This window comes from Carcharodon carcharias, chromosome 14 (assembly GCF_017639515.1).
Source record: "Carcharodon carcharias isolate sCarCar2 chromosome 14, sCarCar2.pri, whole genome shotgun sequence".
In the NCBI taxonomy this organism is placed as follows: domain Eukaryota; kingdom Metazoa; phylum Chordata; class Chondrichthyes; order Lamniformes; family Lamnidae; genus Carcharodon; species Carcharodon carcharias.
Genome location: NC_054480.1, coordinates 35,704,662 through 35,720,523, shown reverse-complemented (window position 1 = coordinate 35,720,523; position 15,862 = coordinate 35,704,662). Strand labels below are relative to the sequence as shown.

General features: G+C 41.9%; 1 protein-coding gene across 1 annotated transcript in view; it reads right to left on the bottom strand.

Moving 5' to 3' along the window:
- LOC121286885 (peroxidasin homolog) overlaps positions 1-15,862 on the bottom strand; it is a 231,380-nt gene that overhangs the window by 20,203 nt on the left and 195,315 nt on the right. The window contains exons 16-18 of the mRNA XM_041204103.1: positions 11,690-11,847; positions 5,520-7,023; positions 1,236-1,370 (exon numbers count right to left, since the gene is read on the bottom strand). Of these exons, the coding sequence (XP_041060037.1) occupies positions 1,236-1,370; positions 5,520-7,023; positions 11,690-11,847 (1,797 nt within the window). The remainder of the gene's footprint in view (positions 1-1,235; positions 1,371-5,519; positions 7,024-11,689; positions 11,848-15,862) is intronic.

Sequence of the window (15,862 nt, the reverse complement as noted above, 5' to 3'; positions counted from 1 at the left end):
CCTTCTAATAGTTGGTGGGCGTGCTGCCGATTCCTGCGCGCGCCCGCCGACCGAACTATCGTGCGACTGCCTATTGACGTCGGGATGCTCGCCCACCATCAATGCGGGTCATTTCACGCTTGAGCGGGCTCGGGTGCCGCCTGCCTGCCGAGGTGAAAATTCTGCCCATAGTCACACAGACCCAGGAATATCTCTCTTTCCTGTAGTCGGTGCTGAGCTAGTAACATAGGCACTCACAGTTTTCCTCAGTGGGCTGGGTAAGTGTGCCTTATCAGTATCTTATGATCGCTTCTGGGAATATTTGTGTAAGGGAGCTCTCGGTGAGTACAGAGCCTGATTTGGACATGATTCTCGTATACCCCATGTCAAAGAATTCAATAAAAATCTTTAAAAAAAAACCAAATGGACGCAGCACAAGAGAGGCGGGGGTTGGGGGTAAGATTGGAGAGAAAGTGGGAATAGAAATTGTAAATGTGGTGCCAAAAATTAAGCTTGTTTAAAAGATTTCATTCTCTGGGGAAAAAAGGCAATACTGTTAATGTAAATAGTAGAAATACAGGTGATGGATGAGCTACAATGGACTGAGTGGTATATTATTTCCATTTATCTTGTGGTTTGCACTCATTGTTCAGAAAAGGTACTTGAGTGAGACACTGGAGGGCCACCAGTAGTTGTACAATCATACCCTAAGTTTTCATGGCTTATTTAAAATTTGTGAGGTTAAGGTCATCTTGTGAAACTATCAATCAGTTTCATAAAGCTTCACAATGATTTCAGGGCACATCCATAGATTTCACAGGGATTCAGGCTTCTTAGAACATCACAAACTTTGAGAAACCCCTGTAATCCATTAAAACACTTTTTTCTTCACTTTCTTCTAAGTGTTCCTTTTTTTTCACTTGCAGTTTATGTGTAAAATAATCCCATATTTTTTCAGCTTGTTTTTGATCCATTCAGTATCCTTATACAAACATAATAATAGATTCTACAAACAGGCAAAATGTACAAAATACAAAAATGCAAAATGTAGCAGGCAGACGGAAGCACAGCTTTATTTGGGATCGACAAACATGTTAAATAGTGCAGAACCACCTCCAGTTAACACTTGCAAAAACTAATGGATTACTAGTGGTATGAAAAATCCAACTGAAAGCAGCTTCTGGGTGCCCAACACATATAAATTATATCCTTTATCCATTGATTAGACTACATAACACGACAATCTGGATAGTTACCTGTCTCCATCTCTTAGTCTACGAAATTGAGTACTAAGCAGGCATAGCAGCACAGGTCCCACTCTTGTGCCAGGTATCAAATCTTCTACCATCAGTGCAGGCCAAAGGTCTATATTCCGTGGAGCACCATACAACCTACAACAGTAATAAGGTCAGCTATTGGTAAGATAAATAAAGACTTCTGTTGGTATGAGTTACTTGCAAACCAAACTGAGCAAATTCCAATGAGAGATAAAGAGCCAAATCTTCCGCAGACGGGATGTACGACCAAAGATTTGGAGCAGGATCCTCCAGAAGCCCCAATGCGCTAACCTCCGTGGGAATAGTCGGGAAGTTTGGACTTCCAATGGGCAATTACCCTGCTCCCTTCGGACTTCAGACAGTTTCGCCAGACTTACCTGGATAGTTACCCAGCAAATGTTAGACAGATTAAAACCAAGTCTAACTCATGTGTATCTCCAGAACTTACCCCCCAGTCACTCAGACTGACCCCTTGCCTCCCTTCACTGCCCCTGCTGAACCTACGACTACCCTCCTGGCCCCTTGACTTCCCAACTACCCTCCTGATCTCCCAGCTACCCTCCCAACCCTGACTACCCGCTAAAACGCTGATCAGACCTGACCACCCCCCGACCATCCCCAGGCCTGACTCGGCCCGACTAGCAACAACCCCCCCAACCACCTGACTATCCCACACTTACCACTTTCCCCCAGCAACACCACCGACTACCCCCCAGCCAGATCCAACTACCCCTTCCAACCACACAATCCTCCCAACAACTGACTACCCGACCTGACTAGCCCCCAACCCACCTACCCATCTCAACCCCTTGCCACCCTGCCCCCTCCCCCACCTGCCTCCTCATCCACCTCATCTACCCTACCAACCTACCAATTCATTCTTTCATTCATCCAGTCACCCATTCACTAACATTCATCCCATTCACTAACATTCACACTGGACCTTTAAACTTAAAAAGTGGGCATGTCCTGTCTTTCCACCAGCTCTACTTTGCTGCAATGGAGCTCTCTAAGGGGTGCTGCACTTCCCATTTCTGGTAAAGCCAGACTCAGAAGACCCGGCAAGAAATGCGAAGCAGCATTAATGCAGGAGAACGTTTGAACACAGCAGCAATCCTACAATAATTGCCCTTCCTCAGAAGAAATGGGCCATTATTTATCAAACATGTCTTACTTTGTTATCATTGATTAAAGGCAGTGCAGTACAAAGCTTTAGTCTATCTTGCCCTTTTCCTGTCTCACCTAGAGTTGAGTTTCAAGCTCCATATTCTTTCTAGCAAAAAGACTGCCTAATTCGACCATTGTGAAAGTGCTCACACATCTGGGCTTACTTCATGTCACCACTCCTGAAATTGTCATCGACACTTTGTCACTGCCCAGATCAACTTCTCCAATATTCTTGGTGTCAGCCTTCCAAAGATCTACTCAATTATACTCCAACCCATCCAAAATTCCATTACCTGCATTCCAAGGTGCTTCTCATCACCCTCATTTTCCCCAATCCCAAGTACTGAAATCAAAATCCTTAGCCTCAATTACAAATTCCACCAATTGCCTCACCCTCATCCAGCCTCTACATCCAAGTGCTAGACCTTATCTGACAACCATCTCCACCTTCGCATCTTTTGTCCTCTCCATTCCACCCTCACTATGGAAATCTCTCTCAAACCTGTATTGTTGTTACTGTTAGGAACAATGTATAATGTTAAGTATAATTTATATTTGTATTTGTGTGTTAAGAGAGGTGAAACATGGTTCTAGTTTCATTTAGAGTTTTTTTGTGAGCTGGGTGCTGGGAAGTCTGGTGACCCTGTTTTGTATAAATGCATTTTTAATGAGGTTTTAAAATCCTTGAAGTGAAGAGCTAGGTTATAGAGGGATTAGTAGTTTAATGAATTTAGAGGAAAAACCATAAAGTAGAAAAAACTGTGCTGCTGCCTAGCGACAGGGGTCCAGGGACACACGAAGACGCAGGGAAATACAGAAGAGTTTGTTAGTCAGTGTGTGTCCACCAGAGAGTGAAGGCAGAAGCTCTAAGCTCTCTAGTAAGAAATCCTGCAAGACTGCTGGGGAATTAAGTTTGGGGAACTCGTGCTTTGAAGTTAAAGTAATAGGGAGCTTAGATTGTGGATTTTTTTGGGGTGTCTCAGGAAGATGCACCAGCTGAGGAAAAAGCATCTAATGAATGCTCAGAAATCTGCTGGAAGTAAAACATTTGCAACTGTGCAGGCCCAAAAAAAGAAGCTGTGGTGTTGAAATAATGGTAAATCTTCACTGGGGTTGTGTGTCTGTAAGGGTTTTGCTGAGATAAAAGAAGTGCTGTGAGTTTGAATCATTTTCGGGTGTTTGTACTGAAACCTTCCTTTCCCTTTTGTCTAGTGCAATATAGTTCATTTTTCTTGTTTAATAAATGTTTAATTCTTTGTGTTAAAAGTATACTGGCAGACTCTTGTGAATATGTTCAGTAACTGACCTGCACGGTTTCCAAAAAACATGTTCAGATTTATCAAGCCAGGTTTCATTCTGGGATCTGACTTGTTCAGTATTAACATCAGCTGGGATCGTAACATTACCCTACTCCCCATCTTCCCAAACTATCTATTCAATAATGCCTCCAGTCACATCATCTAAATTTCTATGATTGAGTCGTGTCTGTATTCACTCTAAATTATTGCTGCAGGTGTTTATAAATACAATAAAAACAGAAAATGCAGGAAATAGGAGGAAATATGAAGAAGAGTCATATTGGTCTTGAAATGTTAACCTTTTTTCCTCTCTCCACAGATGCTGCCAGACTTGCTGAGATTTTCCAGCATTTTCTGTTTTTATTTCAGATTTCCAGCATCCACATTATTTTGCTTCTACTTTATAAATGCAAGTTGTGTGGCTGTTCATTCTACATCGAAGATTTCATTTTATATTTATTCTGTTATAAGAATCCAGGTATTTTAATGGAAAGTATTATTTTCACAACAGAATCAATTGTTCCTCTAATCTTGCCATGTTTTCACATCCCTTCTGGCCCCAAATGATCAGCAAAAGGCTTTAGATTCATCCCTTAACATCACACCTTAATGAATTTCAAAAACTAGAATACTGCAGATGTTGAAAATCTGAAATAAAAATAGAAAATGCTGGAAATACTCAGCAGGTCTGGCAAAATCTGTGGAGAGAAACAGAGTTAACATTTCAGGTCGATGACTCTTCATCAAAGTTTCAAGCTTAGCTGAGCTTCCGCAACACATCTCTCTTTTCAGCAAAATTCTAACTAGTTCCAAACTAAAATGGCAATTGTTCCTATTTACATCACAGGGTTAATTAAATAATGATAATTAGATAAAACCCTTTTGAGGCTTTAACCATTCCATTAACACTAGGCAAATCAAATGAAAATGAACCCCATAATGTGAATGTGTGATCAGTCTCAGCTCTGAATAATCATCTATACATTAAACAACAACCTGTCTTTTCTCTTTATAGATGCAGACAGACTTACAGAGAAATCTGGTTATGGAGAAAATAGAATTTGTCTTTAAAGAGGCAGATAGAAAAAAATTCTTTCTCAATAATTGCCAAACCTGTAAACACTCTTAAAAAAAAAGGTCTCTATAATCACTCCCTGCTTAATCTGGCCATAAATCTATCCTTGGATACAAGTTCAACATGATTAAAACTTGATTTGCAGCTTTTGCCATTCTCAGGGTACTGGAGGCTTGTGGGTCTGGGAGGGCCAGCACGATGAAGATCAGTGGATCACCTGGTCTTTTCCTAGCCATCATTTTCATATGTCTGTTACTTTTAAAATTGGTTAGTTTGGGAGCTTTAACTGAAAGCGACAGATGAATGCAGCATCCTCTGACAATGGGTCTTTCACTGTTGTACTTATTTGTGAATTCACAGAGATGGGAGACTCCATTGTCCAAAGTGAAACAGGTGTGCAGTGAAGCGCCGATTCTTGGTCAACATCGATCAGTAGTAGAAAACTGCAAATAATTTTCTCCAGTTGATTAATTCCACTCAGTGGCGCAATGAAAGATAACCCAGATGGGAAATGGAAAGATACTCATGTGAGAAATTTAGTTTGGGTATTAATATAGAAATTATATCTGACCCACGTAGAGTAATGCTATATCCAACCTTAGTGCTATTGAAAGTGCCTGAAGGGAAAGCCAAGTTAACTTTTTTGTTTATTTAAGTAGAATTAGGAACCAGCCCCACAACTTATGCTGGAAGAAGTGTAATTATATTTTATTGTCTGCTTACCTTTCTAGTTTTTTTCGAATCTCTGGATTCTTGATCTCATTTTTCAAATCTTCAAAGTCGTGAGCAGATGTGAGGTTACAGAAAACCCTGTAGTCATTGTATGGAGGTATTCCATGATCACGTCCACGCTGGATATTCATTGCTGCTAAATCAAGGGAAACAGCATGCACCATGGAAAACAACTTTTCCGTGAGCTCCAGGTTCAAAAGTTCAGTTGGAACTCTCATTTTTCCAGGGACAGCAAAAAGGCCACGAAGAAGTGGGTCGATGCCACCCTCCTGAATAAGTCTGAATGGCGAGAAGAAGGCCTTATGCAATGGAAGATGGCCTTCAGGAATTGGCTGGAAGGATTCATTCAGTCGATACAGAATTGGATTGATGAGTGTGTGACCAAAGCGAAAAGCTGCTGTGGCAAAAGCATTGACAATACCTGCATTGATATTTGGATTGTAGCCCTTGTAGTCACCTAGTATTTTCATACCAACATCTCCTAGGATTTTGGATAACCAATGTGAATATGTGATATGCTGCATTTGAGCGGCAACAATTTTGCGTGCTTCGTGATAGATGGTATCGCCATCCCAATGTGGACTGAGTTTCAGTAGCTCTGTTGCAATTCGGTTGTGTTCACGGAACCACAGTGTGTGTACTGCTGTCAATGCAATATGCTCATTGGATCTGTGATCACCTGCAAGGAAGCATGGAATAGGGCTCTCATTTGTATCCCTCATACACTCGGTTGGTGGGCCTGTTGCAAAAGGCAACAAATGTTTGCCAGATTTAGGCACAACCTGACCGGCCTTTAATAGACCACGTTGATTGGTTAGATCCCTCAACTCACGGGCCTCATGCTCTGTACTTCCGTAAACATTAGATGCATCAATGTAGGATGTCAAGTGATTAATCTGTTCTCTTGGGTACACAGAGTTCATTAACAAGGAGGTCATTCCACTGCCACAAACAGGGCTAGAGCGCACAAAGAACATACATCGGCCATTCCTCACACGAGGATCATCATCTGGGATCAAAATCGGAAAACATGGAGGATCATTGGTGCAGAACTTGTTGCATGGCTCTCCGTCAGAAAACCGAGACATACTCAGTGCAGCCACTGTTAAATCCAAATCATGATCTAGAAATTGGCCCCACTGCATTAGTAGGTGTGTATATTGGTCATCAGGAGTGATGGTTTCAGTGCCGACCACTGTTGTGGAAACCAGACGAGGCAATGGTAGAGGGTGCCTACTGTCCTCCTGGTTCAGATTGGAACCCCTTGGAAGGTTAAATCCATTTTCATACACGGGCTTCAGAAGTCTTTCAAAAGCAGTAAGCGATGCTCCCCACATTGGATGCTGCAGGTTATTACAAGTGCCATCATGTGTTCTATACTTTTGGTGAAAACAAATGTCTATACAGTCAGGGGAACGTCTGTGAGTAGTACATCCCGAAATATTAGCAATCATGTTAAGGTATCTTGGAGAAACCAGATCATTATAGCGATAACCTAAAAATGAAGTGTCAAATAAAACAAAATCAGAACCATATATAATAACTTAGCACAGACAGTGTTTTAAATGATTCCAGGTACATGAAATTCTCTCACAACATGGGGCAGAATTTTACATTCTCTCACCGGTAGTTTGTAGGCAGGAGGTGAGAGTAACATTCCTCAGGTTGCCTTCCCACCAGGTTCCCATTCACCCCGAACTCTCCACAATTTTATGCTTGGACGGGCGGGGGCAGCCGGCCTTGCTTCAATTGAGATCCTTCAGTGATCCATTATTGATCATTTAAGGACCATTTCCTGCCCAGCTTATATTTTGAGGCAAGCAGGAGGAGCTTTAGGGTGGGGAGGTAGTCCGACAATAAACTGGGTTCAGGCCTTGGGCAGGAAGATGGGGGGGGGGAAACGCCTCCATCAGCAGTGTCCTCCCACCCCTCCCACCATTAAGGTTCAGTCCCTGCAGGAATTGCCTCCCACCCGGCCTCTCCTCCAACATCCCCTCTGTCCACCCCCACGGGCAGCACCTACCCTCCCCACCCTTAACCATCCAAAACTTACCTGGTTCTGGAATCCCAGGACTCAGACTCCGGGGACTGCTTGCAGTCCCAGTGATGTTCACGGAAGCTTGGACTGGAGAGCTGTCAGCCAACCAGATTGTCCAACAGCTCTCTGAGGTGGGGTTTCCTCCTGAGTGAGAGGCAGAAGTCCCACCTCCAGCCAATTAACACTTGTTGGAGTATTAAATGCTGTGGGGCAGACAGTATCAGCGGAGATGTGTTCTCCACCGACTTCTTGGATGGCAGGAAGGGAAATCCCACCATCCTAACGACCCTGGCCATGATAGGAGGTATCATAACACTCCCATGATTCTATCACTTAAGCTTCTACTGCTTCTTTATTTTTCACAGGAGTCAGGCTGATTGTGTTTTGTATATTGTTTGTTCTTTTGTTAGTTTTGAAGTACATTTTCTGGAGAACAAATGTAAACTCAGATGCTGCAGGATTTTGAGTCAGTTTTTGTATGCTGGAGTGGTGATTCACCAGCATACCAAAGTCAGAAGAAGTAGTTCTGTTTGCTTGGGCCAATCTTCTGCACCGTTATATATCAGATAGATAAACATCACAATTGTTGCTATAAGCAACTGTTAAAACAAAGTTGTATGAGGACAGTTGTATAAGGGCATTGCCTTATCCATTTATGTGGATATTCGTTAAACCGATGTATCAATATCTGATGTGCAGTTACCCTGTGCAAACACAAAGATGAAAAGAGATAAGCTAATTCAGCACATAACTCATACATTATCTATAGGCCCTATACAACATACATTTACAAGTGGCAAGTTTGGTGCAGAAAAGTGTGAAAGTGATTCATTTTGGTAGGAAGAATATGGAGAGACAGTATAAAATAAAGGGATAAATTCTAAAGGCGGTGCAGGAAGAGAAGGACTTCAGGTGTATATTACCTAAGTCATTGAAGATGGCAGGGCATGTTGAAAAAGCAGTAAATGACGCATATAGTATTTTAGGCATTATTAATAGGGGCATTGAGTACAAGAGTAAGGAGGTCATATTGAAATTGTATGAGACATTATTTAGGCCTCATCTGGAGTACTGCATCCAACTCTGCATGCCATACTTGAGGAAGGATGTGAAGGCACTGGAGAGTGTACAGAGGAGATTCACAAGAATGATTCCTGGGATGAAGAACTGTAGCTACGAGGATAGATTGGAGAGGTTGGGACTGCTTTCCTTGGAGAAAAGAAGGCTGAGAGGAGACTTAATAGAGATATTCAAGATCCTGAGGGGAATGGACAGGGTAAATAGTGAGAAACCGTTCCCACTCAAGGGAGCATCAAGAACTAGAGGGCACAGATTCAAAATAATGGGAAAAAAGAGGAAAAGTGACGTGAGGAAAAGTTTTTTCACCCAGAGGATGGTTGGAGTCTGGAATGAACTTCCTGAGAGGTGGAGGGACATTTAATCGAGGTATTCAAAAAGGAATTGGATGGCTATCTGAAAAGAAAGAATGTGCAAGGTTACGGGGATAAGGCAGGGGAATGGGAATGGTAGAATGTTCTTTTAGAGAGCTGGTGCAGACTCGATGGGCTGAATGGCCTCCTTCTGCGCTGTAAAGATTTTGTGATTTATTTATCATTCTGAACATCTTCTAATTTGCAGGGTGGAGAGATAATACTGGGAAACTTTAAGGAAAATAAATTTCCTGATCTCAAAAGATTATTGAGTTCAACAGGTTTATTCACTGGAGGGGTTGAAGGTAACGGTGGGGAAGGGAGCGTGGTCTGGCAGATGAGCGCAGTGTTGTAATAGCACAGAATAAAGGATGCCCAGGAATTGATTTTGGGACCACTATTCTTTTTACTTTATATTATCAGGATCGATCTGAGCATCAGGGGATTAAGAGACATAGAAAAACTGGCAAAACTGGGGCTCTTCCATCCTGAAAAAAGGCAGCTGAAAGGGTTTATAAGGGTGCACGCAAAGCAATAATTAGTATAGATGAGCTCACTACTTCAAGGTAAACTGAGACAGAATACAAAAGCAAATGTTAAAACTGTAAGACATCAATTTAGGAAAAAAGCCAGGAAGAGTCCAGAAAAGTCTTCTAGATTGTGGAATGGGGCTGTTAAAGGCTTGATCCATTCAAGATGCTCTGAATTGGCTAAGTGTTTTCTTCCTAAATGGATGCATTAAGATGGGTCAAAATGTCTTTTTCATCTTAATTTATCTGAGTGAAATATTAGTATCATTTAACAAAGGCCTGGGAGCCAACAGATGGCAAAGGCAGTTCAATATGAAATAATTAATATGAAAGCAAGAAGTCAAAGGAAGGCCTAAAATAAAAGCAAAATACTGTACATTCTGGAGATCGGAAATAAAAACAAAAAAGTGCTGGAAAACTCAGCAGGTCTGGCAGCATCTGCAAAGAGAGAAAGAGTTAATATTCGGTTTCGAAAAAGTCATATTGGACTTAAACCGTTAACTCTGTTTCTCTCTCCACAGACACTGCAGGGCCTGCTGAGTTTTTCCAGAATTTTCTGCTTTTAATTCAAAAGAGGAGGCTGTATGCTAAACAGAACAGTAGTAAAGTGGACAGATCAGGAAAGATATATAGGAATAACAGTGGTTAAATCCACGAAACTGTCAACACAGAGCTTAGATTAGTCAAAATAAAACAGAGGCAAGCAGGGTGGGTAAAAAGAAGAGCTTGTATTGTTGCTGCATAAGAGCAATGGTCAGGTGGAATAATGAGTGCAGTCCTGGTCACCAAATCATAGGAAGACTACTACTGCCTTTTGGAAGGTACAGAGATGAGCAAAAGATGATTTGAACCATTAACATGGAGGTTGGGCTTATTTTATTTGAAATGAATCAAGCACTAAAGTAACCTTGAATTATCATCATTATAAAGGAATTTGGTATAGCTGATCCAGACAAATTGCTCACTGTTGCAAAAGGCTCCTTTGACAGCACCTTCTAAACCCATGACCACTACCATCTAGAAGGACAAGGGCAGCAGATAGATGGGAACACCACCACCAGGAAGTTCCTCTCCAAGTCACTCACCATCCTGACTTGGAAATATATCACCATTCCTTCATTGTTGCTGGGTCAAAATCCTGGAACTCCCATCCTAACAGCACTGTGGGTGTACCTGCACCACATGGACTGAAGCAGCTCAAGAAGGCAGCTCACCACTACCTTCTCAAGGCCAACTAGGGATAAGCAATAAACACTGGCCCAGCCAGTGAAGCCCACATCCCGTGAATGAATAAAAAAATATATATATGAGAAGGCAGACTTTAATCCAAAGGGTAATTAAGTTATAGAATAAACTGATTGGGAAGGCTTTCAAAATGGATAATATAATCCGCATAAAAAGATAATTAGATAGGAAGGAAACAAAAACGTATGGTGAAACAGCAAGAAGTGGAAGAGCTTGTTGGATCTACTATCTTTTTCCTATTTCTAAAACCTTTCTTTTCTCTGTTGTATTCAAAATCAGGCATGTTCAATTTTAGATTTTTTCATTTGCATCTTTTCTGTGGCTTTTTGCTGTCTTATTTAACAACCATCATGCCTTTTTGTTCTTTTGATGCCTTCTCATTGCCATATTGAGATGTTCTTTGCAAATATCAATTGCCATGTTTTTAAACCCCTTCCAAATTTTTCTAATAACATTTTTGCAGCCATTCAACCTATTAACACTGCTCAGTGATAGGTTGCCAACATGTTTGCCCCTTGACTTATACATGTTCTGTTCCCTTCCCCTCTTCATTTTATTTAGTCCTATTAAGGGTGTTACTTGGCTTCAAGTTACAACTGATGATCTGAAAATATGACCTTTTCCCTATGCAGGTAACGACAATCCTCTTGTGTATTTCCAACATTGTTTTTATTTTAAATTTTCCTTTCTACTGCCTGCAGCAAGATTTCTAAGCTTCCTGGAAAATGACAGTACAATAAAAAAGTTTTCATACTATTGTTATTGTAACTCAGTTTTGGTAAAACTCCAAAAACACTGCTGCATATCAGATACGACGCATCATGTAATAGTATTCAAGTTATGATGCAAATAACAAACTAATGCACAGACACTGCCACCATCACAACTTTGTTTTATATGAAGGCTGTTGTCACATACTTGTGTTATTGAGGTTCACAGTTAGGCCTTGCTGTACATGCTCCTGAATCAATTGTAGTGTTCTCTCAAAGATTTCACCCGCTCTTGCTGCTTCCACAGTGTAGGGGTCACGTGGGTAACGGAATAGGGCCAGTAGGTCATTTGGGGTACGTGGACGCCTGTCAAATACAAGGTAGAACTCAAATTCTGAAATGTTTGGCTACTGGAATGTTGGAAAGTTATTTGTAACAAAACTAGAAAGCCGTTGATGCATTCTTATATACCAGTTCAAAGTATGCAGACAGATCGTCCGCACTACCACTAACAAATAGGCATATAAAGTTTGAGAATAGATAATGTTGTTTCAGCCCAAGACCTCGAATCCCAGCTACCCTGACAGAAACTTTGGAGGGAACCAACTACCAGATGGTTCGATTAGTCCTAGGTCATTTATAACACATGCCTTACCTCACACAGGCTCCACAAATTCCAACCCTCCATATCTGACTGTTGGAGGGGTAGTGGCCAGAAGTATACCCTGGTACACACACTGGTCACAGCCCTGCATCCAGCCATTCTGGATGGCACTTTGCAATATTGCTGGGATGATGACTGGTCTTGTAATCTCAGAGGATGACACCTCAGAATTTACAGAGTCTGCCCACTGAAGAGGAGGTCACCACCACCACTGCCCCACTTTACCCCCAAACTCCCTCCCATGAGTGTAATTCTTGGAACTAGCTGCAGGCAGGTGCATTTCACTTTGCCCACTTGGTGAGGAGGATCCTTCCCACAATATATGTGGCTGCAGCATATCCCAATTTCAATAAGTGGGTTTGGTCTCTATCTTGAATGCAATCATGCCAAGTAATTTTCTGGCCCACTCAGCCAGAATGCACACTTAGCACAAATTCTCACAGCAATTTACCCACTAGCCATGGTGATGATCTGTTAACAGAAGTGTTCTGGTTCTGCTGAATACTCCAGTTAATTTTTTAAAAATCAAGAATAAACTGTCTCGGTTTTATCAGAACTGATAAATTAGGACACTTGGCAAGGGAAATGAATCAACAAATTTCTAAAGCCTGAACTTTTAGCTCAGTGGACACGGGAGCAGTTGGAAAACAGACCGCCGACCGTGATTTCGCTCTGGCTGGCCAATCAACAGCCAGCCAGCCAGCATGAAGCGGCGCTGAAAAGCACAGCACTGCCCGGGGGGAAGTGGGAGGAGGGCGGGCAATAACGTCGACACGGGCATGGGTGACCGCTGACAGAAAGCTCCCTGAAGGCAGAGAGCTGCCTTAGGGAGCTGAAGGCCTGAAACCCAGGAAATAAACTTTTTAAAATCAGGAAAGAAATGTCCAAGCATCAGAATCAGGCACCTGAACATACAGATTATAAAAACGCTGTCCACAGATTTCTATTTTTATTTTACTTAATAATGGAAACCTCATCCCACCTTTGGATGAGGTCTGCTGAAAAATGTAAAGTCGCCTGGCCGATTCGCCCGTCCGCCTACTATAAGGTTGGACGGGCTACGTACAATGACAGACAATTGCGCTGTTAATGGGCTTAATTGCCCTTTAATTGTCAGTGGGTGTGCTTCCGACTTTTGTGTGCACCCGCCGACTGAAATAACGCGTGAGCATGGGATGACGTCTGGATGCTCGCCCGACATCATCTTGCGCGATTTCACACCCGAGTGGGTCGGTGCGCGCATGCCCAATTAGCATAAAATTCAGCCCTAAGTATTTGTTTCTGCGCTCCAACTCTTGCCTTGTTTACACTCTGTCACCTGCCATTTCTGAACACATTTAATTGACCTTTGGCTCGTGGCCAGCCTCCTGTAATCTCTCCTTTTACTCCAATAGCATCCTATTCCTTTCTAGCACTCGTTTCAACAGATCTTTTCAGATGAAGGTTCAACACATTTGGATGTTGCTGTTCTGTCTCAGCTTGCCAATATTATGCATTTCAACCCTTACTGGCAGTCAGTCATGCAGCACTGTGCTTTGCTCATGTATGCCACCTGTTTTGTGAAAACTGCTAATGACCAGCTAAACAATACCAACCTCTTCAGTTAGCGTTCTGTTTCACTAGATTCTGCAAGAAAATTTCGAGAACAATCAGACTGTTGTCATTCTGAAGGCCAGCCCTGCTTACAAAATGCTTCACAAAGCAGCCCCGCAGACCTAAACGTATCATTGAGAGGCAACCAGAGAGAACAGGAACAGAGAAAGTCACATGCGGCTGAGTATTTTTCTTGTTACTTTTGAGCAAGTGGTCCTTCTGCTTCCAAGTCATTAGAAACCCGACAACTAAACTATATCCTGATAAACATAGTCGCGGTCCGACTGATACATGACTCCTGTCTAACAGCAACGTGGTTGATTCTTCCTAGCTCAGTTAAGGACGGAAGACAAATAGTGGCCCATAGTCAGAACTTTAACACAAGTCAGTATTGTGTGGCTGTAAAACTGATGAGCATCAATTCGCCACTTATCTGTGGCCGATTTGCTACATGTGGTGAGTGTGTTGATCAACACTGGTCTAGTGAATGGGGGATGTGACAACTATGGAACGTGCTACTAGCAAATTTAAATATTGGTTGAATGTTCAGGCTGATGGCCAAGAAGTGAGGTACATGGATTGGCAGAATATGGTGAAAGAGTGGAGAGTAAGAAAGGCCCTTTGGGTAGTGCAAGAGTGTAATCTTGCAGTAGTAGTCCCAACAACATAAAAGAACAAGAAGCTTAAATACATTACAAAATGAAATAAAGGGCACATAACAGTCTCGGAACTGAACCGTAAGCAGAAGTTCTTGTGATTGTGATGTTTTGGTGGCTGGCAATAAACTGGAGGCTAAACTAAAAAGAGGCAAAACAGAAGAAATTAGAGAGTTTGGAGTTTATTTTGGTGTACCAAATAAGGGGAAACCAGTTTTGTAACATAGGTGGATTTGTACTGAAAAAGTCCTTGCAGAAGGGACTTGCACAGTTAAAACAAGGGTACTAGCTATAAGGGTTTTGAACAGTAACAAGTTGATACAGACATTTGAGTAGACTTTCTCACAGGTGGAAAAGTAATCTTGAAAATCTTTTTAGGTCTTTTGGCCCCATACTCATTGTACATCAATCAACATAAAAGCCACATTTCTGTACGGAGATACTTTTCAGAGAGACATGTTTCTGAAACCGACCAAAGAGGCACCAGATGTATAAGTAGAGCTATGGAAACTAAACAAACGTATCTCAGGCCTGAATGATGCTTCCTGGGTGCGGTAATTTTTGATGAGAATTGTTTTGCTCAACTAAAAGCAATTCCCACAATATTCCATTGCTATCATAGAGGAAGCTTTTCAGGCATCTTCATGATGTTTGTTGATGATTTCTTGTGGGTGGTACGGTGAAATTTGAGAAATGCATGATTAATAAGATTAGGATAGAATTTGAAACTGGGAATCAGGCTTATGGAGATTTGGGATTTATTGATATAGATGTTAAGCAAAGTAGGCCTAGAATAATTTTAAATCAACAATCTCATTTAGAGAATGTTACTGCCACACCAAATAATCATGTTAGGTTATCACAAAAAGAAAAGATTACTTTTACAGAAGAAACAATGCAATTGCAAATCTTGATTGGTCAGTTGAACTAGTTCAGCATTCAGACTTTTTTTTACAAGAAACATCTTGACTCACTGAGATTTAACAATAGACGATTAGACTTGAATGCAAGAGCATATGGCAGGGGACTTGAATCAATACGCATGGACACTTAATATACCCAACAAAGAAACTGTTCTCCATCATGAGGGACTCAACAGTTTTGATCTAAGCATTAGTTGAGTGAATAGTTTCTGGTTGAGTAAGGCAAAGTTTGTTGCTAGATAACAAACCCAACACAGATAATTTGCTTTCTTAGGGCAGAATTTTCCTGTTGGTGTGCGGGGAGCTGGCCGTTAAATATCGGGAGGTCCTGGTATCCCAGGACAGGAGAAGGAGGCCCCACCACATGACCAACCATGCTGGGGTGGAGGTCCTTGAGGATGGCAGCAAGGCAATCATTGGAAAAACAAGGGGCACAGTGGCCCCCTGCTTTACCCTCGTGCCTGGCCTGCTCAGCAACAGCGCTCTGGGGAACCCTTCCACTGGCCATGATTCGCAGCCTTTGAAAGGCTGCAGCAATTTTTTAA